At 63.4% G+C, this 24498-nt stretch overlaps 9 protein-coding genes and 1 non-coding gene across 11 annotated transcripts in view; 3 read left to right on the forward strand and 7 right to left on the reverse strand.

The window, feature by feature from the left end:
- Positions 1-1153, reverse strand: part of H696_03681 (hypothetical protein) — a gene marked incomplete at its 5' end in the record, with an annotated part of 10707 nt that extends 9554 nt beyond the window's left edge. Inside the window, one exon of the mRNA XM_009497544.1 lies at positions 1117-1153. Within this exon, the coding sequence (XP_009495819.1) occupies positions 1117-1153 (37 nt within the window). The remainder of the gene's footprint in view (positions 1-1116) is intronic.
- Positions 1154-1368: 215 nt separating this feature from the next.
- On the reverse strand, positions 1369-1441 carry H696_03682. Its single transcript has one exon. It is a non-coding gene; the product is annotated as a tRNA-Glu (tRNA).
- Positions 1442-1742: 301 nt separating this feature from the next.
- On the reverse strand, positions 1743-5127 carry H696_03683 (hypothetical protein; the record flags this gene model as incomplete). Its single annotated transcript, XM_009497545.1, has 4 exons — positions 1743-3076; positions 3274-3586; positions 3842-4085; positions 4175-5127. The coding sequence occupies 4 exons, from the start codon at positions 5125-5127 to the stop codon at positions 2799-2801; spliced, it is 1788 nt and encodes a 595-aa protein (XP_009495820.1). The 3' UTR covers positions 1743-2798.
- Positions 5128-6814: 1687 nt separating this feature from the next.
- H696_03684 lies at positions 6815-7694 on the forward strand. Of its 2 annotated transcripts, none has more exons than XM_009497546.1 (2): positions 6815-7175; positions 7390-7694. In XM_009497546.1, the coding sequence occupies exons 1-2, from the start codon at positions 6897-6899 to the stop codon at positions 7642-7644; spliced, it is 534 nt and encodes a 177-aa protein (XP_009495821.1). In that variant the 5' UTR covers positions 6815-6896; the 3' UTR covers positions 7645-7694. The 2 variants fall into 2 exon arrangements, with proteins under 2 accessions (XP_009495821.1, XP_009495822.1); XM_009497547.1 differs by having other exon boundaries at positions 7441-7694.
- A 7-nt stretch (positions 7695-7701) lies between these two features.
- On the reverse strand, positions 7702-10246 carry H696_03685 (hypothetical protein). Its single transcript, XM_009497548.1, has 3 exons — positions 9630-10246; positions 9351-9455; positions 7702-9219 (listed from the first exon to the last, which is right to left on the reverse strand). The coding sequence occupies exons 1-3, from the start codon at positions 10122-10124 to the stop codon at positions 7735-7737; spliced, it is 2085 nt and encodes a 694-aa protein (XP_009495823.1). The 5' UTR covers positions 10125-10246; the 3' UTR covers positions 7702-7734.
- A 214-nt stretch (positions 10247-10460) lies between these two features.
- On the reverse strand, positions 10461-12747 carry H696_03686 (hypothetical protein; the record flags this gene model as incomplete). The annotated part of the gene is made up of 5 exons (XM_009497549.1): positions 10461-11088; positions 11242-11387; positions 11473-11997; positions 12470-12491; positions 12542-12747. 5 exons carry the CDS (start codon positions 12745-12747, stop codon positions 10461-10463), a joined length of 1527 nt encoding a protein of 508 aa, XP_009495824.1.
- Positions 12748-12817: 70 nt separating this feature from the next.
- On the reverse strand, positions 12818-15608 carry H696_03687 (hypothetical protein). Its single transcript, XM_009497550.1, has 8 exons — positions 15491-15608; positions 15007-15359; positions 14854-14922; positions 14693-14773; positions 14157-14566; positions 13874-14050; positions 13222-13626; positions 12818-13068 (listed from the first exon to the last, which is right to left on the reverse strand). The coding sequence occupies exons 1-8, from the start codon at positions 15570-15572 to the stop codon at positions 12981-12983; spliced, it is 1665 nt and encodes a 554-aa protein (XP_009495825.1). The 5' UTR covers positions 15573-15608; the 3' UTR covers positions 12818-12980.
- Positions 15609-16054: 446 nt separating this feature from the next.
- Positions 16055-17081, forward strand: H696_03688 (hypothetical protein). Its single transcript, XM_009497551.1, has 2 exons — positions 16055-16423; positions 16564-17081. Exons 1-2 carry the CDS (start codon positions 16118-16120, stop codon positions 17047-17049), a joined length of 792 nt encoding a protein of 263 aa, XP_009495826.1. The 5' UTR covers positions 16055-16117; the 3' UTR covers positions 17050-17081.
- A 1014-nt stretch (positions 17082-18095) lies between these two features.
- On the forward strand, positions 18096-20660 carry H696_03689 (aldehyde dehydrogenase (NAD+)). The gene is made up of 4 exons (XM_009497552.1): positions 18096-18303; positions 18473-18699; positions 18864-19448; positions 19618-20660. Exons 2-4 carry the CDS (start codon positions 18475-18477, stop codon positions 20404-20406), a joined length of 1599 nt encoding a protein of 532 aa, XP_009495827.1. The 5' UTR covers positions 18096-18303; positions 18473-18474; the 3' UTR covers positions 20407-20660.
- A 294-nt stretch (positions 20661-20954) lies between these two features.
- The window catches only part of H696_03690 (adenosinetriphosphatase), a gene marked incomplete at its 3' end in the record, with an annotated part of 4924 nt that continues 1380 nt past the window's right edge, over positions 20955-24498 (reverse strand). Inside the window, exons 3-7 of the mRNA XM_009497553.1 lie at positions 24247-24406; positions 24007-24140; positions 22622-23889; positions 21967-22451; positions 20955-21665 (exon numbers count right to left, since the gene is read on the reverse strand). Coding sequence (XP_009495828.1) covers positions 20955-21665; positions 21967-22451; positions 22622-23889; positions 24007-24140; positions 24247-24406 — 2758 coding nt within the window. The remainder of the gene's footprint in view (positions 21666-21966; positions 22452-22621; positions 23890-24006; positions 24141-24246; positions 24407-24498) is intronic.

Below are 24498 nucleotides of genomic sequence, written 5' to 3' on the forward strand. Positions count from 1 at the left end.
CCCCCCCCCCCCCCCCCCGGCGAGGAAGCAGAAATCGGCCATCGTCTCGTGTCCGTCGACAGCGAGACGCGCGCGCGCGCGCGCGCGCGAAACACACGGGGCGAAGGTTGGCCGAGGACCAACGGAGACAACTTCGGGTTAAACTGAAAATTCCCCAAGATCCCCCGATAATCGGCGGCATGCGAACCAGTGTCCCAGCTATTTGGCCAATGTGATAGCTATCATTATTAATCCTCCCTTTCCTCACCCCTTGGGCGAAGAAACATCGCCCCATGTCTCTCCCCCGGCGCGCGGCTGGCGGGGTGGACGAGGAACGCGGGGTGTGGGGGGGAGTGGAAACGAACACGAGCACAAGGGCTAAACGACCAGCCAACCCCGCCCTGGCCCCAAATAGCGCCCTGCGGTCCGGGCCTTTGCCGCGTCAGCTCCCACGCCGGTGAATCCCAAAGCGGCAAGGCGCGCCGGTGGGCGTTCAGCTGTTCGGGTCTTTTTCCATCAGGTCGCCGCTCCCCCACCCCGCCAGAACCCCTGGTATGTGGGAGGGCCGCCCATGCTGCCGGCGAATGTGCACGCACGCACAGGCTCTCCCGCACACACGCGTGCACGCCCTCGAGGGGCACGTTCATTTCTACGGCTCTTGAACCGATCAGAATGGACCCCGTCGCCATCCTCCCCCTCCCCCCCCCCCGCCTGAGGTACCCCTGGGTGCCTAGGCTTGCCATTGCGACGGGAAATGGGGAGAATGGAGTGAGGCCAACCGGGCGAGTGTGACACGGCGGGGAAATCCCCCTGCTCGCCGCTGTTCGGGCGTGGGTGGATGGGTGGGGGGGGGGGGCTCACACTCGACGCGCCCTCGAACCCCGCGGTGAGCTGATGCCCCGAGACCCTCAACTGTTGTGCCAGCCTTTGACCGTGTATTTGCTGGAGGCACCCCCGGCCCCCCGCCGGCTTCTCCTTCCTCGGCTGGCACCCCCCGAGAGTGCGAGAAGGCTCCCTGCCTCCCTGGCCGCTGCGAGCGACTCCGAAAATCAGCGTGGGAATAGTCCGTCATCGAAGCGCCCGGGCACAGGCGGCAACAGTCGCCCTGCCTATTTCCGCAAGGTGAGGACGAGGGACCCTCTCCGCCCGGTTCCAGGATCGTTACGAGATCCATACTGACTGACAGCCGCCGGGGGGGGGGGGGGGGGGGGGCCAGGGAGTCCCCTGGCGAAAAAAAATGCACTCAGCGATCAGCATATGCGGAGAGGAGGAGGCGCACCGGACGGCGCTCCCTCGCGTTCTTTGACCCCCCCCCCCCCCCTGCCTGTGGCTCGTGAAATCCAGGTCCACAAATTCCGTAGGCGGAGCCGAGCCTCCTCCAAAAAGGTATTCCCATACCGGGACTCGAACCCGGGTCTCGTGGGTGAGAGCCACGTATCCTAACCACCTAGACTATATGGGATATACAATGTGCCGGCTTCCCGGGGAATTTATACCACTGGGATTCTATTTTTTCGGAACCGACAGAGCCACGCCATCACCGCCGAGCTGCTTGCATCTTCTGGCGCGATCTCCTCAGAGCCCGCCGATGGGTCCTCGACCTCGTCGGGGTCCGTCTCCTCGCCATTCCCCCCTCGGATGTCGGTCTGATCGGCCTAAGGCTGGTATATTTCTGGACACGAGGATATCCCTCTTCCCCTGTGTCTCTCTTTCTCTCTCCCTCCCTCTCTCTCTCTCTCTCTCTCTCTCTCTCTCTCTCGCTGTCTTCGCCCCTGTGTTCCCTCCGGGACAAGCGGGCAATCAGTAATAGTAGTCGTCGGAGGAGCCGCCAAACAGGGGATCTACACGGACAGGCACCAAGGCCGGTGCGGTGGGCTCTTCGCGGCCCTGTTGCTCGTTGACCTTCTCCCCTTCGACGCCATTCTCCCCGAGGGAAGCCGGGTCCATGTTCGGGCCATCCAGCCGATCCGCCTCCTTCGATTGATCGGCCTCGCCATCGGTATTCGACTGGGCCCCCTTTAAGTCGAAGTCCTCCACCGGCCGTGGCACTTCCTCGACCGACTCCGGGTGTGACGACCCGCGTGCCACACTCTCTTCAGTGGCCGAGGCGCTCGCCGTGCCGGGCTTGGGCCTTCCCTCGACGCTCTCGTCGCCGGCCGCCTGGCCGGCATCCGCCGGGTGATCCTTGTCCGCAACTTCGGGGGCCGGCTGCGACACCGACGACGATGCGGCCTGCTCCTCTTCCTGCACAGGGTGGTCGCTCTTCATGGGCTGCTCACCGGTCGGAGCCTGCTTCTCGCCTTCCGCCGGGGCACTAGTGTCCCGCTCTCGGGAGCTTGCGCGGTCGGCCACCAGCTGAGACAGGCGCTCCCGGAGGAGATCCGGCTCGGTGGTCTTGCCCGTTCCCGGGCTATAGGCCACCACATGGCTGCCCTCCGGACGTTGCCAGAGCCCGGCCGAGCCATGTGGATCATAGAAGCGGGCATTGATACCCGGCCGGCGCGAGCCGTCCGCATCCGGTGTGTCGACTCGTGTCTCGGGCCAAAGGATGATCCCCGGGCCGCCGAGGGTCCGGCCGCCCTCGGCGTCTGGGACACCGGTTCCATCGATGGATGGCAGCGCTTCGGCCGGCCCCACCACGGTTGTCGGTCGCAAGCGCGCGATCAACTCGCTCTCGGCGCTGGTGCTCATGATGAGGACGTCGGCCGAGTACAGGTGGATCAGAACCGGCAGCAATCGCCCGGGCGAGGAAACCACCTCGATATTGAGCTCGCGCGCGCGCGAGCGCAACTCAATCATCTCGATCTGTTCGCACAGGGTCACGACCACAGCACGGCCGCGATCGCCACCGCGATCACCCCCACCCCCACCCGGGTGTACATCCAAAGTGTCAGTAAATAAGGGCCCCATTCAAAGGCACACATTTGCCCCTGGGTCTTCTCGCTCGGGGTCCCAGAGAAGGGCAAGAGAGGAGGCGACAGACGCACCGCCGGCGCCTCGGAAAAGACATAATACTTGACAGGAAGCCCTGGCACATTGGCCAAATGCAGCTCGGCTTGGACATGCTCAATAAGGCGGACCAGTCCACCAATGAGGGCTGTCATTGGGGAGACGGGGGGGGGGCGAGTGGGGCACGAGGTCAGTCCACATATCGACGGTGGTTTTCTCCATCGGCCCATGCTCCGACGTTCTGCGCTACTGGACTTGTGGTCCAGTTGCGACATCAGGCGGGGGGAAAGAGGAAACAAAGGGTCTGGAAGTAAGGGGCAGCATGCCCGGCCAGCTGAGACATACGGTTCTCCCCCGACTTGATCTGGTCGACAGATTCCTGAGGTCGAAGAGCTCGCAGGTGGAAGGCCACAAAGAGAGTCTCCTTCGAGCTGGCACTGTGACGGTCAAACTGCACGGAGATGGGCCACCGGCGCCGCGCGGCGCGGAACCTCTGGCGGAATTCCTCCCACCCAAGGCCACGCAGGTATGCCCGCTCCCGGCCCTCGGAGCTGTCCAGCAGCAGGCCGTCCGCCGGACCTGTGAGATGGAGAACAGCTCCACACTCGCGCCGATGATCCGCGAGAGTCCGCTCGACGGCATTGGCAGCATGGGGATCCTGTCGGGTTGGGCATCGCCAGTGTCAGCAGCCTGGCCCTCGCCAACCTCTCTCTCTCTCTCCCCCCCCCTCCCCCTCAATCGCCCTCTTCCCTTCCGATTGCCTTCCTCTCTCCGGACCGCCTTGGCCTTTCTGCCCCCCCCCCCCCCCCGATGCTGCTCGGAGTTCAAGCCTTCCCAGGGGACGACACTGACGGCCATTTAGAAAGTCAAGCCGCCATACGCGCCATACTCGGGGAGTAACCATGCCACGTACCACCGAGGCTCCAACAACCTCCAAACAGGGCAGGAAGGAGCGACACTCCTTCCCCCGGAAGCCAGCCAGGCAAATGTCGCCATAGTGCTTGACATTGAGGGCCCGCTGCGGATCGGCTTCTCCCTCGGCCAAGCCGAAAAAGCGATCGAGCTCGTACATCTCCGGCGAGGTCAACCCGGCTGGCATGATCGGGTGCGCCAGTGGGGTGACATTGTTCTTCTTGGCCAATATCACCATCGAGTGACTGTGTATGCAGGTCAACATATGATGCGCCTACGGCGGAAGCCGCGCCCTCCTCCCTGCCACTGGGGGGGACGATAGAAAGTCACGCACATCTCGAAGAAGTAGTGCCCGAGGGAGGAATCGGCCCGAGGGACCAGCGCCAAGTATTGCTGGCAGCTATCCGCCTCCAGGGGATCCCCCATGCAATAGTCCTCATGGATGCGGCGCAGAGAGATGCCCACATTGGACCCGGCCTCGACGGGGTAGTTGCGCAGATTCCGCGGCGTCGGGTGGTATAGGGTCGATGTGCCGCGATGGGCCTCATACAGGGGCTCCCCCCGGCGCAGGGCCTCCGGGAAGGGCTGGTACACGAAGTGCGGAATCAGCGGGCCATAGGCAATCGGCGAGAGGCCAATGTCCTGGGCCTGGCCTCCGGTCCCCGGGTTCGGCAGGACCGCATGCTCGCTGGACTCGCCAGTCGGGCTGCTGGGAGAGGGTGTTCCGCCCGTGGGTTCCGGAATCAGGGGGGCATTGCTCGGATCTTCGCTGTCCATGAAAAGCCTCCCACCTCCGGGCAGATCGAAGTCCTGGTCCAGTGGATCACCCACGAGTCCATCCAAGTCCAAGAGCCGATCACCCTCGGACACCAGGCCCCCAGGCGGGACGGGATGCGACTCCGGCCGTTGGATGTGATAGGGCTTGGCGGCCGAGTCCCGGAGGAAGCCCGCAGTATACTGCATTTCGCGCTGGAGTTCGGCCGCCCGGTTCGAGCCATATCTATGTGCTCCAAAGTAGAGGGTGTCACTGGTGGAGGGGCCGCCGTGGGGCTGTGACTGCGGGGCTCCCGGGCCCGGGCCCACCGAAGCCCCGGGCCTACCGCGAACGATGTCATCCAATGTGACGCCCGAGCCTCCGGGCATCGGCGGCCCGTGCATGTGGGTGGCTGCCGACGGGCCAACGCGCACGCCCCCCTGTTGCAGGGTCATTTGAAGGAAAATGAGGGCCCCCAGCACGAAGGCGCCGGAGATGCCCAGGACCTTGAGCAGCCTCTTGGCCGCGGTCATGACGGAGTGCGCGCCGGGCAATCGGCCGGGGTCTCTTGCGTATTGGCTCCCACCGACCGCCTCACAGGATGTACTTACTCTGCCCGAGCAGGCTCTGAAGGGATAGCGAGTAGGCAAAGAGGCAGCCGAGGAAATGCACGGCCAGCACCAGGTACAATGCCACCGACAGGCTGGCAATCAGTTCGAAGTCTATGGTGAGGAGGCCTTCGAGGTGTTACACCCGGGCAGGACGCCAGTGGGGCAGGTCCAGGGAACAGGCAGTGCCATCAAATGGCCGCCGGGGCGAAGGGTTAGCCATTCAGCATGTAAGCAAGGAGGGGAAGGCGCGTCTGGATGGGAGGCGCGTGCGTGTGGGGACGCCAGGTGCCACTCCCCCCCGGGGACGCCCCCTCCTTGGTGCGGAGGCAGGGCGAAAGGCAAGTGCCAGGCATACTTGTTATGTTGATGGACACTCGCTCGGAGAGCCTTCGAATCCACCTCATACTTGCTGCACAGGCCCCGGCAAGATGGCAGCAGCGATGGGAAAAAAATCGGGGATGGGGACAAAAAGCAGAGAGAGAGAGGAGGAGGAGGGGGAAAGAGCGAAGAGGGCGGACAGGAGAGCTTCCCAACAAGTACCTGGGCACTTGGAGCAGGGAAGGGCACCGGCGGAGCTGTCCCCGGAGGATGTATGCACTCCAACACCGGAAAAGTTGTACACTCACGCACTCTCTGGGGCCGACAACTCCAAGCGTCTCAGGTTTGGCGAGGTGCCGGAGAGCAGAAAACGAGAGAAAGAGAGGGACAGGCGAGGGGAGAGGGAGAGGGGGCGGGGGCGAGTCCAGTTGCTTGGGATGGAGGAAAAGGAAGACACAAAAGCTTGCCTTGCTGATACGGGCTGCTGCTTGAAGACAAAGAGCGCCCCTAGGGCGAAAGGTAGATGGAATTTAAGGCGCAGCAGGAGGGGGGAAGGTGAAAGAAGTGAGAAAGGGATGATGGCTATGGAGGAGCAGCATCCTGCCCGACTCGCGGGGCCGCGCTCTCTTGAAGAGCAGGCCTCTCTTCCGGGGCCTCCACCGATTTACCCTGGCGCGCGACCCCGACACGGCCGAGCAGATCTCCCACCGCCAAATCACGGCCCCTGGCCCCCGATCGATTGCCGTGCTGATGGACCCGCAGGAACGCGCCCTCGGAGGTCCGTTGTAACTGAGGCACCTTCACACACCATCATGCCCCTCGAGGGGCATGATGACAGCAGGGCCCGGCGATGTTGGTGCTCGGCAACGTCGTTCCCAGCCCAAGGCCGGCCAATCGGGACCCCCGCCCCCGAGTCGGACACCCGAGTCATTTGCGCCATCGTCAAAGCGTGTCGAGGTTGGACCGTGAGGGGCGAGGGGAAATTCTGACCAGACACAAACATAAAGGTCGCAACCCGGAAGCCAGGCCTCGAAACGTACGACCCGAGTTCCATTGCCCATGGGGGCACAACCCACAGGCCATTGAGGGCTATGTGTCAGACATGTCACATGGACAGCTTGATAATGAGATCACGCCCACGCCACGCCCAACATCTGGCATGATTCCCCTGGTGGAGGGGGCGCCCGCGATCTTGCCCTGCACCCAAATAGGGGCCCACACCACACCGACGCACCGGCTTGACTCTAGCTCCTCCGACGTCAGCTCTTGTCTCTCTCCTCTGCCCCCCCCCCCCTGCCCCCCGTCCTCCGCGCTCTTGACTCTTCTCCCCAGGCGCCTGCTGCTTTTTACACCAACAGTATGCACCGGAAATCATGAGTTCCCCCCCGGTGCCTTGTCAGGAGCCATCACGCCCCCGGGCGCCCGGCACTCGTAGCCGACCGGCCATGTATCAGGACCGGTCCCAGTCCGATAGTCAGCCTGGCCTCTCGACCGCGAGCTTGCCCCTGGACTTACCGTACACAGTTTCGCCATGCCTCGATTCCTTGAGCGATATTGACGATCTCCGAGGGACGCACCCTGATGATCTTGAAGATCTGCCTTTCTCCTCATCCGGCTTGGACCTGCGTTTGAATAATTATAATGTCAAGCGGGTCCGTTTGTATCCCACATGTCTATGCTCGCCTGTGTTTGTGGAGAGGTGGGAAAAACGGCGCTTTGCTTCCCATTTCGACTCCCTGACACCCATCTCTGTCTCTCCCTCCCCCGCCCCCCCCCTCCTCGCTGTCTCTCTCTCTCTCTCCTCCCCTTCTCCCTTCTCCCTTCTCCCTGCCCAACCGACCCGCCCCTCCGCTTGGCTTTGAACAGCTCCTCGCACATAATGACCTTCTCCATGCTGTGGCGTTGGATCACCTGAAGCATGCCCGGCCGGGCCACGCCGCGCGCACTCTACGTGTGGTGTACGCCAATTTGCGCATCCTGGCTGACTGGGCCGCCCAAGGGGGGCTCGTCAATGCCGAGGAAAGCCACTTCGCTCGTGATGCCCAATTGCCGTCCAACTCGGAGGAGTCCCACACGCAGGTGCTTGCCGAGTCTCCCCGGCCAGCCGAATCGCCAGACTGACGCCCAGCAAAGGATGTAAAATAGAAAGAGAAAAGGCAATCAAGCGGAAATCACCGATGTAGCACACATGTTCGCGTCACTATTCGATGGCTATTTGGAGCCGAGGAAGGCTAGCATCAAGCTCTGACCCTCTGGGATCGCCATCTTAGATGGGCGCTTTTTTGCGCCACCTGCGACAGTGGACGCAGACGCCGCTTGAAGCAGGGCAAAGGCCTTGCGATTGGATGTTCCAATCGCCAAGCGCTCAGCCTCGACGGTGTTTCCCGCTACCCCGCCGCAAGATCCCTTCTTGAGGATGGCATCCGCACTGGCCCAAGCTGCTGGACGTGGTGGGCCTTGGGCAAAAGTGTCACCGGCACCGGCGCCTCCGCGACCGTCGGCCGTGTCTGGCAGCGTGCGCCCACCCTGGCCATACTCTCGGGACAGGGCAATCGCCATGACACGGTAGCCGTGGCGCCGGTGGGAAAAAACATGCTGAAAGGACCCGCAGTCCAAGATGCGCGTGGTATCCCCGCTGGCCGGGCCCGGGCCATAGGCCCACTTCTTCGGGGCGATGTCCAGCAAGCTGGCAGCCCGGGCGGCCGCCTCCTCGGCCGGCAGGGCATCCAACTCTTCGAACCCCAATTGCACATCAAAGGACGGGAATTCCCAGAGACCAGCCAGCAGACCACGCGTCGGGCGTCGGGTGAGGAAAAATTCCTCCTGCCCAAGCGCGGTCGATGTGCGGGAAACGATGCACAAGAGGAAGGCCTGAACCGGAGCGGCGGCGCGAGCGGCCGGAGGGGCTGGGAAGTGGCTCGGCTCCGCAAAGTCCGCCCATCGGACTCGCGGCTGACACAAATCACACATCGGTCCCGGGGATTGGATGTGCTCATCCTCCTCGAGCTTCAGTGAAAGGGCCGGCCGGGCCGTGGGCGCCATCCGGCCGGAGGTGCTGAGCTCATTTGACCGACAGAGACTGCGCAATGGACAGATGCCACACTGTGGCGAGACAGGCGTGCAAACCATGGCTCCGAGCTCCATCAGCGCCTGGTTAAGATCGCCGGGACGATTGGTGGCACGCAGATCCTCCGGGTCCGGAAGCCAGCCCCCATCGCCGATCCCACCATCAGGCAAGGCATCCACCGTGTCGGGCACTTCATGGCCCCGGGCGAGGGTGCGCGCCGTGCGCCAGGCCCACCGGTCAGCGGGTGGGCAATTTTTGGCCGGCGCACGGACACGCATCAGTCGGATGAGCACACGCGTGACATTCCCATCCACCAAAGCACACGGCTGGTGCCCGGCAATCGAGGCAATTGCTCCGGCTGTGTAGGGCCCAACTCCCGGGAGAAAGCGCGCCAGCTCACTCGGCGACCAGGCTGGAATGCGTGAGCAACGATGCGTCTTGGCGGAGGGATCCTCCGGTTTGATCGGCATGTGGTCACACTCGATGCAAGAAACGGGGTGCGGGGTGGCAGCCACTTTCTGGGCACCCTCAAGAAGGCGCCGCGATCGGCCGTAATAGCCAAGTCCGGCCCAAGCGGCGGCCACCTCCTCCTCGGTGGCCCGAGCCAAATCCTCCACCGTTGGCCATTTCTACCACAGGGAGCGGGGTATGTGTGTGTGCGTGTGTGCGCGTGTGTGAAGAAGGGAGATCGAGGAGGATGAGGTTGGTTAGTGGATGGGGCCGATCGGCGAGGACAAGCAGTGATCAGGGCGATGGGTACCTCCATCCAGCGTGCAAAGTATGGAAGCACTGTGGCCACTTGGGTTTGCTGGCACATGATCTCGCTCACCCAGACCGTGTAGGCACGCTGCTCGAGGGGAATGGTCTGGACAAGCGTGTATGTGTGCGCGTGCGTGTGCGTGTGTGTGTGTGTGTGTGTGTGTGTGTCGGGGGGCGGGGATCAATGAGCGAAAAGGACGGTCAGTCTACGAGGCAATCGAGGGACGAGGAAAAGGGCCGGAGAAAAGGAAAAGGACCGGAGAAAAGGAAAAGGGCCTACCACATCGTCAGCCACGTCGCGCCAGGGGAGCGGCCGCCGGCAAGCGCGATACCAGTCGAGCAGCGCCTGGCGGATGGCCGTCACATGTTGCTGCCCATTTGGATCGCTGGCCGACGAAAAGCGGTGCCGAGCAACCGAATGCGGGTCTAGGTCCGGCAAGTCGCCAGCAGGAGTTGCCTCCACAGCGGGCGACGACGTCGTTCGAGCGCGCTTCGAGACGGCCGTGCGGCTGACAGCGGTGCTTGCTGTGCGCCGCTTGACGGGCTTCCTCTCCTTTGGTTCTTCCTCCTGTAGCTCATCCCCATCTTCATCGGAGGAGGATGCGAACGGGGAGGAAGCAGAGGAACAAGGATCGGAATCCGAGTCAGAGGCGGTGCTCTGCCTGATGCTCGGATCGCTAAGTGGATCACTGAGCTCGGCGTCCATGTATTGGCCCACGAATCGCGATGTGGAGGCCGTGCGGACCCGGGTGCTCCGCCGAAGTTCACTTGACATCGGAAACACCGGGAGCGGGGAAGGAGGACAGCGAAGGAGAGGGGGGAGCGATGGGAGGCAAAGGAAGAGGAGTCGGACTAGGCAGCAGGAGGCTCACACAGAGACACACACACACACACACACACACTCCGGGAGCAGATTGGCGAAGGCGAGCAAGAGGGAAGGACATGAGGGACACATGGTCGAATGGAAGATCGCCCACCCAGCCTTGCGTGGACGTGCTGAGCCCTAAAAATAACCCCGCCCACTTCATAATCCTCGCCCCTGCTCCCCCGGGGGTGGCGCTCCCATGCGCGCGCGCGAAGAGGACGAGAGACGGCCGAGGGTGAGACATCTTTATTCGGCTGGGGGCCCGCCTGCCAACTCATCGGGCCATGGGCGACACCCACCATCATCCACGAAGAAGGAGCAGTGGCGGGACAAGTGCTGCTGCCCGGGCGGGAGGGTAGCCAGGCGGACCGTCCGGCGGACCCGCCGCGCCGGCTGGGGCTGGCTGATCCTCAAGACAGAGTCCCGCACAATCTCCAGCGCCAGAGCCGGCGACAGTCCGAACGGGCTGGCCTCAGGCCAGGCGTCAGTCCGGGAGTCATCATCGCAAGTGGCCTGGCCTGGCGATCCGGTGGCACGGGCCAGCACCGCCAGGGCATCAGCCAAAGCCTGCTGCTCGGCCGGGTCCTCCTCATCCTGGCGCTCGAGGGCCAGAATCGTGGATGGTCCGGCCGAGCGCCAGGCCAGCCCGAGTGCCGGCTTGGCAAGCGCCGGACCACTGCCTGCCCGCAGGCGAATATCCACAGGCAGTACATCCGATCCGACTCGCGGATGGATGGACCCATCGTCGCCGGTGTCGCAAGCCGAGCGATTGGAGATCTCCTCCTCCGGGGGGCCAAATTGGCCGGTAATTTGGTTTGTCACCATCACAATCAGCCCATATTTACAGGACAACAGGCGGAGCAGAGCGCCGAGTCTTCATCAAGTCGGGACGTTTGCAACAGGTCAGGGACGGAGCCGGAAGAAGCCCCCCGGGCTGGAAGCGAAGAGGAGACAAGAAGGGGAGAGGGAGGAAGATGGGGGGGGGGGGAGGGAGGGCATTGGAAGACAAGTTCCGCGAGAGTCGTACTCAAACATGACCTCGCTTCGCTGGGGAAGAGAGATTGGCGGGCCAAACTCATCTGAGCCCCAGAGATCCGGCTGATGCGCATGGCGAAAAGCGCCGGCAATCGAGTCAAGCACCAAGCCGCGGACTGGCTCGCCAGCTTTGAGCATCTAAAGGCATCCCATCAGTGAATCATGAAACGAAAGAGCGGGGAAAGTGGGCAAGATGAGGATGGCAATTGGGAGGAGTGCGCACTGGCAGCAGGCGCTCCCGCAGGAGGAAGAGGAGTTGATGCGGGCCGATCGCCGCCGAGAGAAGGACATTCTCGGCGACAGACGTCTCAGCCGGTGGAAGCAGCTGGCACAGGCGTCGAATGCCAACGCCCATCGGCAATCCAGCCTCGGTGGTAATATGCGCCACTTGGCCACCGGTGTGCCGAGCTATTTGCAAGGCCAGGTGCAGGGCCAGCTGCGACTTGCCAGAGCCAGCCTCGCCAACCAGCTCGATGAAGGCCCCTGGACGGAGGCCCTGGCCCCCCGGGAGAATCTGATCCAGGCCAGGGAGGCCGGTCGGCACGGGGGTCGCATCTTCACGAGCAGGGAGCAGGGGGGCGGAGGGCGTAAGGAGACTTCCCTCATTGCTGTCTGGAGCAAATTCAAATGCCTGACCGCCAGCTGTCGACAATGCTACCGCTCGGTCCCGAAGGAGACCTAGGGCAGCTTGGCGGCGGATTGCCTGAACTCGAGAGGGGTCCACCCCCGAGAGGACACTCATGAGGCGCTGGGGGGTGCAGAACAATACATCCCGGCAGGAGGCGATGCCAGCAGAGGTTAGGCGTGCAACGTGCGGGCCGGGCCCGAGGGCGGCCGCTAATCCCGCCGCGGGACTGTCGTAAGGACAATCCATCGAGGGGAAGAATACAGAGGGCGTGCGCACACACACACACACAAACGGAGGGAGGAGGAAAGGGGGGGGGGGCGGGGGGGGATTGGCAATGGGCCGGATTGTTTGAACGACATGGGGACATGTGGTCGAGGGTGTGGGGCTTCCTTTTGTAGTGCAAATACAGAGGGGTGAGCTTGAGACTCGAAGAGGGAGCGACGGGGGAGGGGGGGGGGGGGGGGGGGGGAGGACGACAGATCAATCCGCAAATGGCGCACGGGAAAAGGAGAGACGCATCCGAACCGCGGCATGTGCGGAAAGCATCACCGACATCCCGGTAACCGCGACCGTCACCACCTTCACCATGCACTTGGGCAATCTCAAGCAGGACGCTGGCGAGGCCAGAGGCGATGGGCGGGGGAAAACAGCGACCGGGCCACACATCTCGATCAGCGGGGTGAAGGCAGCGTTGTTGGACAGCGGGGCCAGGACCGCCTTGACCGGGGCCAGACGCGGGCTGAAGCGGAAGTAGCTGCGGGCGGTGTCCTCCTCGCGCAGGGTGAAGGTGTGCTCCAGGATGCAGTAGAGCAGGCGGCCGATACCGAAGGACGGCTCAATGACACCGGGGACGAACTCGCGCACTGCCATGGGGAGACGGGGGAGGGGGGGGGGGGGGGGGGGGGGGGAACAATTGAAGATAGATCCTCCTTCAGGCAAATCTGGATGTGTATGTGTATTAGTACTCCCCCACGTAGGCGGGAGGCGCGGACACTGGTGTTCTTGCTTGAGCGACGATCGGGGAGCCCCAGCCCCGCTCGCGAGGGGCAGGAAGAGGACTGAGAGTGGGCATCTAACTCGCGGTGGCGCGACGCGTCAGGTGATCAGCGGCGCTTCTTCTTCCCACCCTTGCCCTTGCTGCCGCCGCTGGAGCTGGTCGAGGAGGAGGCGGGAGCTGAAGCCATGGAAAGCCTGCGTGACGGCCGGGTGCACCGGGTGTGGTCGGAGAGAGAGAGGGAGAGAAGGTGTCAGTCATGAGATGAGTTGGTGCGCCGGGCAGAGGAGGCGGACTGAGGCCTTTTGCAACAAAGATGAGGCGAGATGGGAGTGGGACGGAGAACGCACTTGGTGTCCACCTGGGTCGAGCCCTGCGAGGTGGCATATCCGGTGGCCTGAACGGCCGCCTTGCGGGCACCGCGTGTGCCGGCCGCGCCGCCGCGCCGGGTGCGGAGATGCGGCGGGAACCAGCGCTCCGGGTCGAGGGTGGGCCGAGACACAAAGGTCGGGCCTGAGGCCAGCGAGTCAAGGGCAAAGGCCCCGGTCGGATGCCGGACAAAGCCAGCTGGCACGGCGTTCTTGCCACCGGCTTGATCGAGTTCCATGGCATCGGCGGAAGCGGCCTGCTGCTGGGCCACCGCCTCGCGCAGCTGCATCTTCAACTTGAGCAGGGCCTTGGCGTTCTTGGAGCGGGACTCGCGCACGCGCTGCGAAACCGCCGTGCTCTTGGCCGACAGCCGCTGGGCGGGGGTCCTGCGAAGAGGAGGGCAAAAAAAAAGTCCCCCAAACGGAACACCCCCGACCCCAGACACACACACACGCACACACACACACACGCACACACACACACACACACACACACACACACACACACCAACACATACGAACAGAGACAGACAGACACCAAGACGGAGGGAGGAGGAAGGCCAAGGCGGGCCAGAAAGCAAGAAAGGTGTAAGTAGGGAGCAACTCGGACAAAAGACCAGCCACGCGAGCGTACATCTTCGACATGCTGGCGCGCCGGTGACGCTCCCGACGAAGGGACGCCTTTTGCGCTACCCGGAGAAGGGTCTTCAGCGGGCCGGGCAGGCGGCGACGATAGTACGGATGAGCGGTCAGGCGGTTGACCGACCGGACGAACTTGCGCAGGTGCGGCGCGGCATCCGTGCCAGCGGGCCTGTGGATGGGGGAATTCAATGTACGCCATCACGGCAAGGCACGGGTCAGTCGCTCGAAGGGCAAGCCGGCAGGAAGGACCATGGCCATGGTAGCCGCCAACGTACAGAGGCTCGGAGGAGGTGATGCCCGAGCAGAGGGCGGCCTGCCGAGCCCGAGCATAGGTCCCCAAGGCCTGGATGAAATGCCCCGCCTCCAGGAGCCGAGCACGGTCAAGCAGTTGGCTCGGAGACTGCCGAGCACCATGGTCATCGGTCAGAGGCACAGTCTTCTCAAGCTGCTGCTTGAGGTGGCTCGAGGCACTATCCAATTGACGAAGGGCCTCCTCCAGGAGCTCCCCCAGGGCCAGCTGCTCCTCGGTGACGATGGCCAGGATCTCGGACAGGCGCTCGGCAGACAGGCCGGTCTCCGGGTGGTCCTTCAGCACGGCCAGCAGGTCGCCCTTGCGGAATTGCTCAAGCGTCGGGACCAGCGAAGCAGCGGCGTTGTACCGGGCAGCGGCGGACTTATCCATCCACTGTGATGACGGGATGAGTGCGTGTGTGTGTGAGAGAGAGGGGGGGGGGGGGGGCGGGCGGCATGCGGGGGCAACGGGAGGAACAAAAGGACGGGGCAAGACGAGAGGGAGACCAAAAAGACGTACTTCCGAGTCGGGGAAGTCCAAGCGTCCCTTGGCACAGGCGGCAACGAGGTTGGCGAAAATCTTCTCATACTCCGGGCTCTCCTGTCATTGTTGAGGGGAGGAAAGAAGGGATTAGACATGGTGCCATCGGTAACCTCACGACCAGAAGACCCGGCGCATACCTGAGGCGTGGAAGCTAGAACGCCCTTCAAGAGTTCAACACACCGGGAGAACTGACCCTGCTCAAAGAGCTGGCACAGGAGCGCGGGCAATCTTGGAGTTAGTCAATGCCGAGCTGGGTGGCGAGGTCCTGGGATGGGGAATGGCCGACGCACGATCTGCGAACGCAGCAGGGCGGCCGGACGCTCGGCAATGGCATAGCCCTCGCGCTCAGCCCGAGCCATCAGCTCCTCCGCCAGAGGGAGGTTACGCAGGAGGAAGGCCGAATAGGCGGCAATCAGAGCAGCCTGCTGGCGCTCGGCCACCGTGTGGGCCGACTTGCCAGTGCAATTGTCCAGGATGTGCAGCGCGTCGCGCAGAGCCGCATCCACATGCGACACTTGCCGCGCGGCGGCCGGCTCAACAAACTCCCCGGTATCGCACGGGACAAAAAGGCTGGGCTTCATGTGGATGTAGGCCGCGGCGCGCAGGCGAAGCAGGTCCACATCCATTGGGGGCTTGAGCTGGGCTGTGTCGGAGGCCGGAGGAGGGTCAGACAGGAGTAGGGTGAAAGGCGTGTGCGTGCGTCAAAAACATGCATATGCATGTGCATGTATGTGTGTGTGTGTGTGTGACAGGAGTGCATGCTGGCAAGCATACCATTCAGCTCGGACAGCAGACGCTGAGGGTCAGCGGGGAACTTCCCCGACAGGTGAGAGGCGATGGTCTTCCGCAAGCTCATTTCGGAATGTGGACGCGGAAAGAAGGAGAAAGGAAGGGGAGGGGATAGTCACGACTAAGGGCCGTCAACCGCCGGGCCCCACTTGCCCAAGAGATTCCCTCCACTCGCGGCCGTCGCCCACCGAAGGGTGAACCCCGCCGCAAGCTGGCCCAGACATCGCGGCGGCCGGGTATGGCCTGAGGCAGAACATTGCGGAGTCTCGGATCATACCAGGGACCGAGAGTTAGTCCGGGGAGGGAGACACCAGCCGGCGGGCCATTCGTTGGGGACAGACAGCATGCTGCCCACGGGCGGGGCCGGTCCATCGGCAGCTGGGTGTGTCTATGTTTTTTTCCCCCCCCCTATCCAGGTTCGCGGACAGCCTCTCTTCTTCCTCGGGCCGGGGCTTGCCCGCAAAGAGCATCTCCATACTTCGTGCACCACGCCCGAGGCGGGAGCCGGGCCGAGAAACAGTGCCCAACAGCAGCACCCTCCCCCCCCCCCCTCCCCCCTCCCTCGCGCCTTCCTGCCTCCAAGTGCCCCTCGCTCTTTTTCCCCTTCTCCCGATGTCTGCCGATGTCCCTGCGTCGCCCGAGATCGTCCCCCTGACGCCGGCCGACGTGACGGCCGGTCTCGGGCGGCCCTACGCTTACTACATCGCCAGCCGGGGCGCGTGGCAGGAATCCTGCCAGCCGGAGATCAATGCCCTTGGAGACAGTGTTGATGAGGCGCTTCTTCGCCTGGATGAGCGCTCGGCCCTCGTTCGGGCAATGCTCAACCAGCAGATTTCCGACTCGGCCGAGGCCCAGCGCGAACTGGCCGCCGTCGCCGAGCGTCTCTCCACCGTCTACCAACAGATCGATGTGCTGGATGTACGCCTGCCGGAGCCCTCTTTGCCCTTGCCCTGCCCCTTCTGGCCGTGCACCTAGTGCTGACATGCCCCCACTTCCGCTGTCCTCTCGCCGCACGCGCCTCCCCTCGGCGCCCTCGCTCCGGTCTGCCGGCCTCGCAGGACATCGTGGCCCGAGTCCGCGCAGCTGTCCAGCAGATGGCCCTGGCCGTGGACCAGGCCGAGTATCACTATGATCACTCGCCCACGGTCCGGCCGACGCCCGTCGAATCGACCTATGGCCATGGCGCAGGTCAGCCCCCGGTGCCGGCGCAGACGCCCAAGGTGCCCCCGACCGCCTCCCCCTCCCCCTCCTCTTCCTCTTCTTCCACCTTTGGAGTTCGTAGCACCTTCTCCGCCCTGGCATCGCGCTGGTCGCGAAGCGTGTCCGAAGTGCTCTCGGTCAGTTCCTCTCCAAAAATGCCCGTGCCCACCGTCCCGATCATGCCGGAGTTTCACCCGCCGCCGGTTTTCTCCGCCGAGGCCATCATCTGCCAAGCGCTGGAGCAAGGCGCCGTCGCCCGGGCAGCGGCCACGGCGGCCGCCACCGCGCCCAGTGCGGGCAGCAGGGCACCCGAGCCTCCGCAGAACGCCGATGCTACTGTGTAATTCTGATATTATATATCCAAATCACATGATGCATCTATATGGTCTCCTGGGCTTGGGCCCCTCCCATGGCCATTTTCTCGGTTGGTGGGGTGGTGTGTGTGTGTGTGTGCGCGCGCGCGCGCGTGCGTCTTCGTGCGCGTGTGTCCCCATTGTCGGGGGTCCCCGTGTCGGCGAAAAGTGCCTCCCTTCGGCTCAGGGCAGCTGCCCGGGGGCCGGGCGAGCCGGGACCTACCCTACTGGCGGATCGGCTGCCGGGATCCCGGGAAAGTGAGCGGGGGAGGAAAGCCGACACCGAGACGCTGGCCGAGAGTAGGGTTGGCAGGCGAGCCGTGCATGCATCTTGTCCTGCTCGGGGAGCCGGGTTTCCCCGGTCTCTGGCTGTCTCTCCTTCTCGTCCCCCCCCCCCCCTTTGTCTCTCTCTCTCTCCCCCATGCGTCTCTCTTTGCCTGTCCGTGTGACTGCGGGGTCCCTGGGAATGTGTGAACACAAGTGTGAGCATTGCTCCTCCCACCTATTTCCATGACTGGGGGGGCGGGGGTGGGGGGCCGCTGGGGGCTAATGACTAAAGAAAAAGGGTATTCCCCAGCCACGGTGGCAGCCCGGAGAGGCGGGGGGTGACGAGGATGGAGGTGACTTACACAGGGGGGGGGGGGGCAAGGGCCATGCACATTCTCATCTCTGAGCCCCCTCTGATGTGCCAGTCTCCCCCGTTCGCCTGGAGGCCTTTTGCGCCATGCCCCCCTCGGGCGGCGCAAACGCGAGCCCCTTCGCTCCGTAGACCACGAAAAAGAGAACAGTCTAGAGGAGTGGGCACAGGCTCGCGCCCCACACCTCCGGAGACTGGCCTACGTCACCAGGCCCAGGGCCCATGTGCCGGCGCATGGGGGCTTTTCGAGTGGAGGACCACGGTTGCCCCAACATTGCACCCCCCAGAGAGGGGCGGGGGACGGGGGGGCGGCGGAGTGAGGGTGGGCAACGGACAGGACTCGGTCAGATCGGCTGGGGTCCCGCCGAAAACATGCGGCCTCGTCCCGCCCCCCTGCCCCCCGCCCCCCGCCCCCCTGCCGTGTCCTGCCCGCTGGGTGGGCGGGCACCTGGTGAACGGGTGCGCGCGTTCGCCCGGAAAGAAAAGGGGGAATCCTCCCTCGTAAGCCCAGGGGGGGGATCAGCCCCGACACTTGTTTCCGCAAAGAGTTTGCCACACAAAAGGACCCTCGTTCCTTGACCTTTTTGCACTCCCCTCCCCCGAACTCGGTACCGTTTCCCTCCCCCCCCCCTCCCACCCTTCTATTTTGTTGATATACCTTCCGTCCCACTCCTTGCCCACCCCCTTCTCCGCTCCCCTCCTCTCTCCCCCGTCCACCCCCCCCCCTTCCCCCTGCCCCCCGTCCCTGCGCTGACCGGCCATCCCATTTTTATGCAGACATGTTCGCCCTTCGCTCCGCCTCCCTCCTCTCCCGCGGTCGCCTTTACTCCACCATGACTCCCTGCGCTGCCTCCCAGGCCCTGCACGCCAAGTACCCCTTCCTCAAGGACCTTGGCATCAACGCCGTCAACGATGGTGTCTACAACGGCACCTGGGGCGGTAACGGTCCCGTTGTCACCTCCATGAACCCGACCACCGGCGAGCCCATTGCCCAGGTCAAGACCGTGCGTGGCCCATCCTCCCGAACTCCACGGCGAATTCTTCCCCTGCCACTCTGCACACCGCAAACGCCTTCCCCGCACTCGCCTGCCTCACCATGGCGTGTACCACTCACTCACCTCCCTCCCCCTCCCCTGCCCCCCCTCAACCAACTGACATGATCCTTCAGTCCACCGTCGAGGAGTACCACCAGACCGTCCAGAAGATGAACGAGGCCAAGGCCCTGTGGGCTGCCGTCCCCGCCCCCAAGCGTGGTGAGATTGTCCGCCAGATCGGTGACGAGCTCCGCAACAAGATCGAGCCCCTTGGCAAGCTCGTCTCCCTGGAGATGGGCAAGATCCTGGCCGAGGGCATTGGCGAGGTCCAGGAGTACGTCGACATTGCCGAGTACGCCGTCGGTCTCAGCCGCATGCTCAACGGCTCGGTCATCCCCTCCGAGCGCCCGAACCACATGATGTACGAGCACTGGAGCCCCCTCGGCAACGTCGGTGTCATCTCGGCCTTCAACTTCCCGGTTGCCGTCTTCGGCTGGAACAGTGCCCTGGCCATGGTTTGCGGTGACCTCACCGTCTGGAAGGGCGCCCCCTCCACCAACCTCTGCTCCGTCGCCGTGACCAAGATCATTGCCGACGTCCTGGAGCGCAACAACCTCCCCGGTGCCATTGCCTCTCTGACCACCGGTGACGTTGACATCGGCAAGGCCATCGCCGCCGATACCAACCTCCCGCTCGTGTCCTTCACCGGTAGCACTCACGTGCGTTCTCTGGCGCCCTCCCCCTCTCTCTCTCTCTCTCACGCGCTCTCCTTCGCCCCGGACTTCTTTTCTTTTCCCTCCTTCGGATCTTGCTTGACTTTCCGCCCCGCGCATTTTCTTTGCTGACCATCCTCCCGCGGCCCTCCCCCATGCTCGCTTGATCATGCAGATCGGTCGCAAGGTTGGCACTGTCGTCCAGGAGCGCTTCGGTCGCCCCCTCCTCGAGCTTGGCGGCAACAACGCCGTCATCGTCATGGATGATGCCGACCTCGACCTGGCCGTTCGCGGTGTGCTCTTTGCCTCGGTCGGTACCGCCGGCCAGCGCTGCACCTCCTGCCGCCGCCTCCTCCTCCACGAGAAGATCCACGACGAGTTCATCGAGCGTCTGACCGCCGCCTACAAGCAGGTTCGCATTGGCGACCCCCTGGAGGAGGGCGTTCTCTGCGGCCCGCTCCACTCTCAGGTGTCCGTCGACAACTACCTGAACGCCATCTCCCAGGTCGAGGCCCAGGGCGGCAAGATCCTGTACGGTGGCAAGACCCTGCCCGAGCTCGGCCCCCACTTCGTCATGCCCACCATCACCGCCATGCCGCATGACGCCCCCCTGGTCCACTCCGAGACCTTTGCCCCGATTCTGCACACCATCAAGTTCAGCACCTTCGAGGAGGCCGTCCAGATCAACAACTCCGTCAAGCAGGGTCTCACCTCGGCCCTCTTCACCAAGGACCCCCAGCAGATCTTCAAGTGGATCGGTCCCCTTGGCTCTGACTGCGGCATCATCAATGTCAACATGCCCACCAGCGGTGCCGAGATTGGTGGCGCCTTCGGTGGTGAGAAGGAGACCGGTGGCGGTCGCGAGTCTGGCTCCGACTCCTGGAAGCAGTACATGCGCCGCTCCACTGTCACCGTCAACTATGGCTCCAGCCTCCCCCTGGCCCAGGGCATCAAGTTTGACTAAGCGCGCCATGTGTGTGTGTGTGTGTGCATGTGCATGTGCATCACCGAAAGGTCTCCCCGGAGATGGCGTGTGCTTTCTCCCTCTCTGCGCGTTTTCGGGGGAGAGGGGCTGCACACTTCTGGGGAAACTGCGCGCGGGCATGCCTTCTTTCCTCCCCCTTTGCCGGTGCCTCGTTTTCCTCTGTGCCGCGCGTGTTGCATCTGTCATGCATCCTCACTCCCCCCTCCCCTCCCCCCCCCCTGTGGGGAAACAATACACATTCACGCCCCGCATCCCCCGAAAAACAAAAGTGACGAGTCTGCACCCTCCTCTATTGTCTGCCTCCTGCCGAGCAGCAGCAGGGGCGGCACATGCTCTGTGGGTTGGAGAGGAGGAGAGTTGGGGAAGATAATGAAGAGGGGAGAGGGAGAGAGAGAGAGAACAAGCAAACAAGGACAGTATATTTTGTGTGTGCGAATATGCGCGCTTCCGTGTAGATAGATACAAGAAGGCAGAGTATGACCCGAGAAGGGCCGAACGGGGGGGGGGAGGGGGGGGGGGAGCGACAATCAGCCAAACGTCTGGGATGCCCGGTGCGTGGGCCGGCGCTTGGACAGACGCCACTCGTTCGGCGTCTCGAACTTGGAGTAGAGCGGCTCCAGGCGAACCTGCTGCTTGTGCTTGCTCACGCGGCTGACGTCGGCCACATTGAAGTAGGCCGGCGCCACCTGCACCAACCACCGAGGGTCGATGAAGAGAACCTCTCGCATGTACTCCTTCGTGGTGAAGACCAACGAATGGTAGATGACCCACTCCGGGTGCTTGCTGTGCAGCGACGAGGAGGGGTGAATGTACACCGGGGTGCCCTCGGCCAGGGTCTTGTAGCCTTCCTGGGGGTCCTTCTTGGCGGCGTGCGAGAAGAACCCGGAGCAAATGGCAATGCAGACATTGGTGTAATTCCGCCCGCAGGAAATGATCGGGTGCTTGTAGCGCTCCATGTAGGAGAGAAGCTGCTGGCGGACATCTAGCGAGGTCTTCATGGCCCGGTGGTGGATGAAGTTCTCCGTGCACCAGGTCTTCGTGAAGCCAGCCTGCTTCCAGGCATTGAAGATCGTCAACAGGGTCAGGTGGTCACCCTCCGGCTGGAAGAACTTGTTCCGCGCCTGATCGGCCTTTACCTGGTCGTCAGCCGGCCGGTAGAAGAACTCCGAGTCGGCCGACAGCATGGACACAATGGTCAGAACCTCCTCCGAACAGCCAAGGTTGACGGACTCGATCAGCTGAGAGAGTTCAAGGAAGAAAGAAATAGCGAGCGAGAGAGAGGGAGAGAGAGGGAGAGGGAGAGAGAGGGAGAGAGAGGGAGAGGGGGAGAGGGGGAGAGAGAGAGAGAGAGAGGGAGAGAGAGAGAGATAGAGAGAGGGAGAGAGAGAGAGAGGGAGAGAGAGAGACAGGAGCGAGGAGACGGGGGAATATCGGAAAGGCAGGCAGGGAGTTAGGGAAGAGAACACGAGAAAGGCGGGAGAGGGGGGAGCGCCCGCGGGAGAAAGCGAGAAAACTGGTAGCCGGGAAACCGACGCGCACCATCTTACACAGCTGAGGCTTCAGCGGGAACTCGGCCATCTTACGGCCCAGGCGCGTCAGCAGGCCCTCATTGTCCAGTGCACCAAGGGCATACAACTGCTGCATGGCGTGGACCATGAACTGCATGTCGGGCTTGTCCATGAAGTCGAAGTTGAAGATGTCATTGATGCCGATGGCCTTCAGCGTCAGGACCACGGTGGCCAGGTCTGTCCGCTGGATTTCCGGAATCGGGCTATCATGCATCTCATTGTGGTATTGGCTACTGGTGTACAGCCGCAGGCACTTGCCCGGGCCGGTACGACCGGCACGACCCTTGCGCTGCTCGGCTTGAGCCTTGGAAATGGGGACCACCTCAAGGGCATCCATGTCGAGCTTGGGGTTGTACGTGTTTTGCTTGACATACCCCGGGTCGATGACATACACAATGCCATCGATGGTGAGGGAAGTTTCGGCGATGTTGGTGGCCAGAATGACCTTGCGTTTGTCTGAGGGCCGGGAGAAACAGGGCAAGAGACACGGAGTTAGAGCGAGGCAAAGAGCCCGGGTGGCCGAGGGGGAGGCCCGGGAGGGGAAGGGGGGAGGGAGGGGGGCAGGAAGGCGAGGCAAAGCAAAGCAAAGCAAGGCGAAGCCCCGAAGGCAAAGGCAGATGACGCACGCGGCGGGGTGGGCTCGAAGACGCGCGACTGCATCTGCGAGGGGAGAGTCGAGTAGATGGGCAAGATGATGAGCTCCGGCACATCCGAGCCAAAGCTCTTCATGCGGTTGTAGAGAACCTCGCAGGCGGAATCAATTTCCTCTTTGCCCGTCAAAAAGACCAGGATGTCACCCTCGGGCTCGGAGAAGTGCAAACGCATGACCGTCAAGATGGCCTGCTCCAGATAGTCGGTGGTGGGCTCCTTGGCATAGAGGACCTCCACATCGAACATGCGCCCAGGGATCTGGAAGAGATTGCAGTTGAAGAAGTACTCGGAAAACTTGCGGGCATTCAACGTGGCCGAGGTGACGATGAGTTTCAAGTCCGGCCGGCGCTGGACCGTCTCCTTGAGCAGGGCAAACAGGACATCCGTGTTGAGGGACCGCTCGTGGGCCTCATCCAACATGATGACCGAGTATTGCCGGAGATCCGGGTCGATGAGGCACTGACGCAACATCATACCATCGGTCATGTAGCAAATCTTCGTGGCGCTGCTGGTCACATCGTCGAAGCGCACCGTGTAGCCGACCTCCTCGCCGACACGGCAGCCAACCTCCTCGGCCACACGCCGGGCCACCTCGGTGGCTGCCACGCGCCGGGGCTGGGTGCAGCCAATGCGCCCGTTGGCAGCGAAGCCAGCCTCCGCCAGGTACTGCGTCAGCTGGGTACTCTTGCCGGAGCCAGTCTCACCAATGACCACCAGGATCTGGTTGTCCCGGACGGCTTGGATCAGCTGCTCACGCAGGCGGAACACCGGCAGGCTCTCCCGCTGCTCGCGGATGCTCATGCTCGTTTGCCGGCCGAAGGTGGTGTTTGTGGAGATCACGGCCTGGCGCCACTCCGGCTCGTCAGGTCGCTCGGCCGCCATGCCACGCAAATCATTGGCAAAGGTCCGCGACCCGGGAATCGAGAGTGGATCATTCCAGCCGGTGCTCAGATCGTTGGGCACCGAGTCCAGGCTGGACTCGAGTTCCTGCTGACGCAGCTCCGCGCGCTGCTTGGCCAGGGCCGCCTGCTTGTTGGCCGCGGCCATCATCGACCCGTCGGGGTTCTTGATGATTTTGATTGGCGACATGTCCAGTGCCTGGCGCGCCTTGCCGGCCAAGAAGACGGGCATCCGGTCGGACAGCTCGATTTCGACGTCCTGCTCGGCCTCCTCGGTCTCGGTCATCGCTCGGCCGGGCATCGGCACCGGATGGAAGTCGGCATCAAAGTCCTGGGCAAAGTCCCTGTTGGGTGGCTGTGTCAGAGGGAGGGATGAAAAAAAAAAAGGGGGGGGGGGAGGGGAGGGGCGAGGGGAAGGGTAGATGGGGGCGGTGACGACGTGGCAGGTTGGAAAAACGCACTCATTGCGAAGGCCCGCGGCCGAGAGCTGCGACAGTTCCCACCGATCGGGGGAGGACATGCGGTGCTGCAGTCGCTTGGTGGAGGTGGATCGGCTTGCCGTTTGGGCTCCGGAGAGGGGTGGCGAGGGGAGAGCCTGGTGATTGGAAAGGGTGGCGAAATGGGTGAGTTGATGAGATCGAGGATCAAAAAGGAGGCGCCAGCAGGACATGAGAAGGAGGAGCATGTGAGGGAGGACGTACTGAGGGGATGGGGCCCCAGAGATCGTGCTGATCCAGGGCGGCGGCCTTGCTTCCGCCAATCGGACGCTTGAATTGATCGTCATCATGGCTGTCATAGCGATCACGTCGGTCATATTCCCGGTCACGGTCGCGATGGTCGCGGCTGTCGCGGCGGTCGCGGCTGTCTCGATGGTGATGGCCTCGATCGTCGTGGCGGTCCTCACGGCGGTCATAGCCGCGGTCGTCGCGACGGTCGTCACGGCGATCATCGCG

The sequence above is a fragment of the Fonticula alba genome (genome assembly GCF_000388065.1).
Source record: "Fonticula alba strain ATCC 38817 unplaced genomic scaffold supercont2.6, whole genome shotgun sequence".
Classification (NCBI taxonomy): domain Eukaryota; order Rotosphaerida; family Fonticulaceae; genus Fonticula; species Fonticula alba.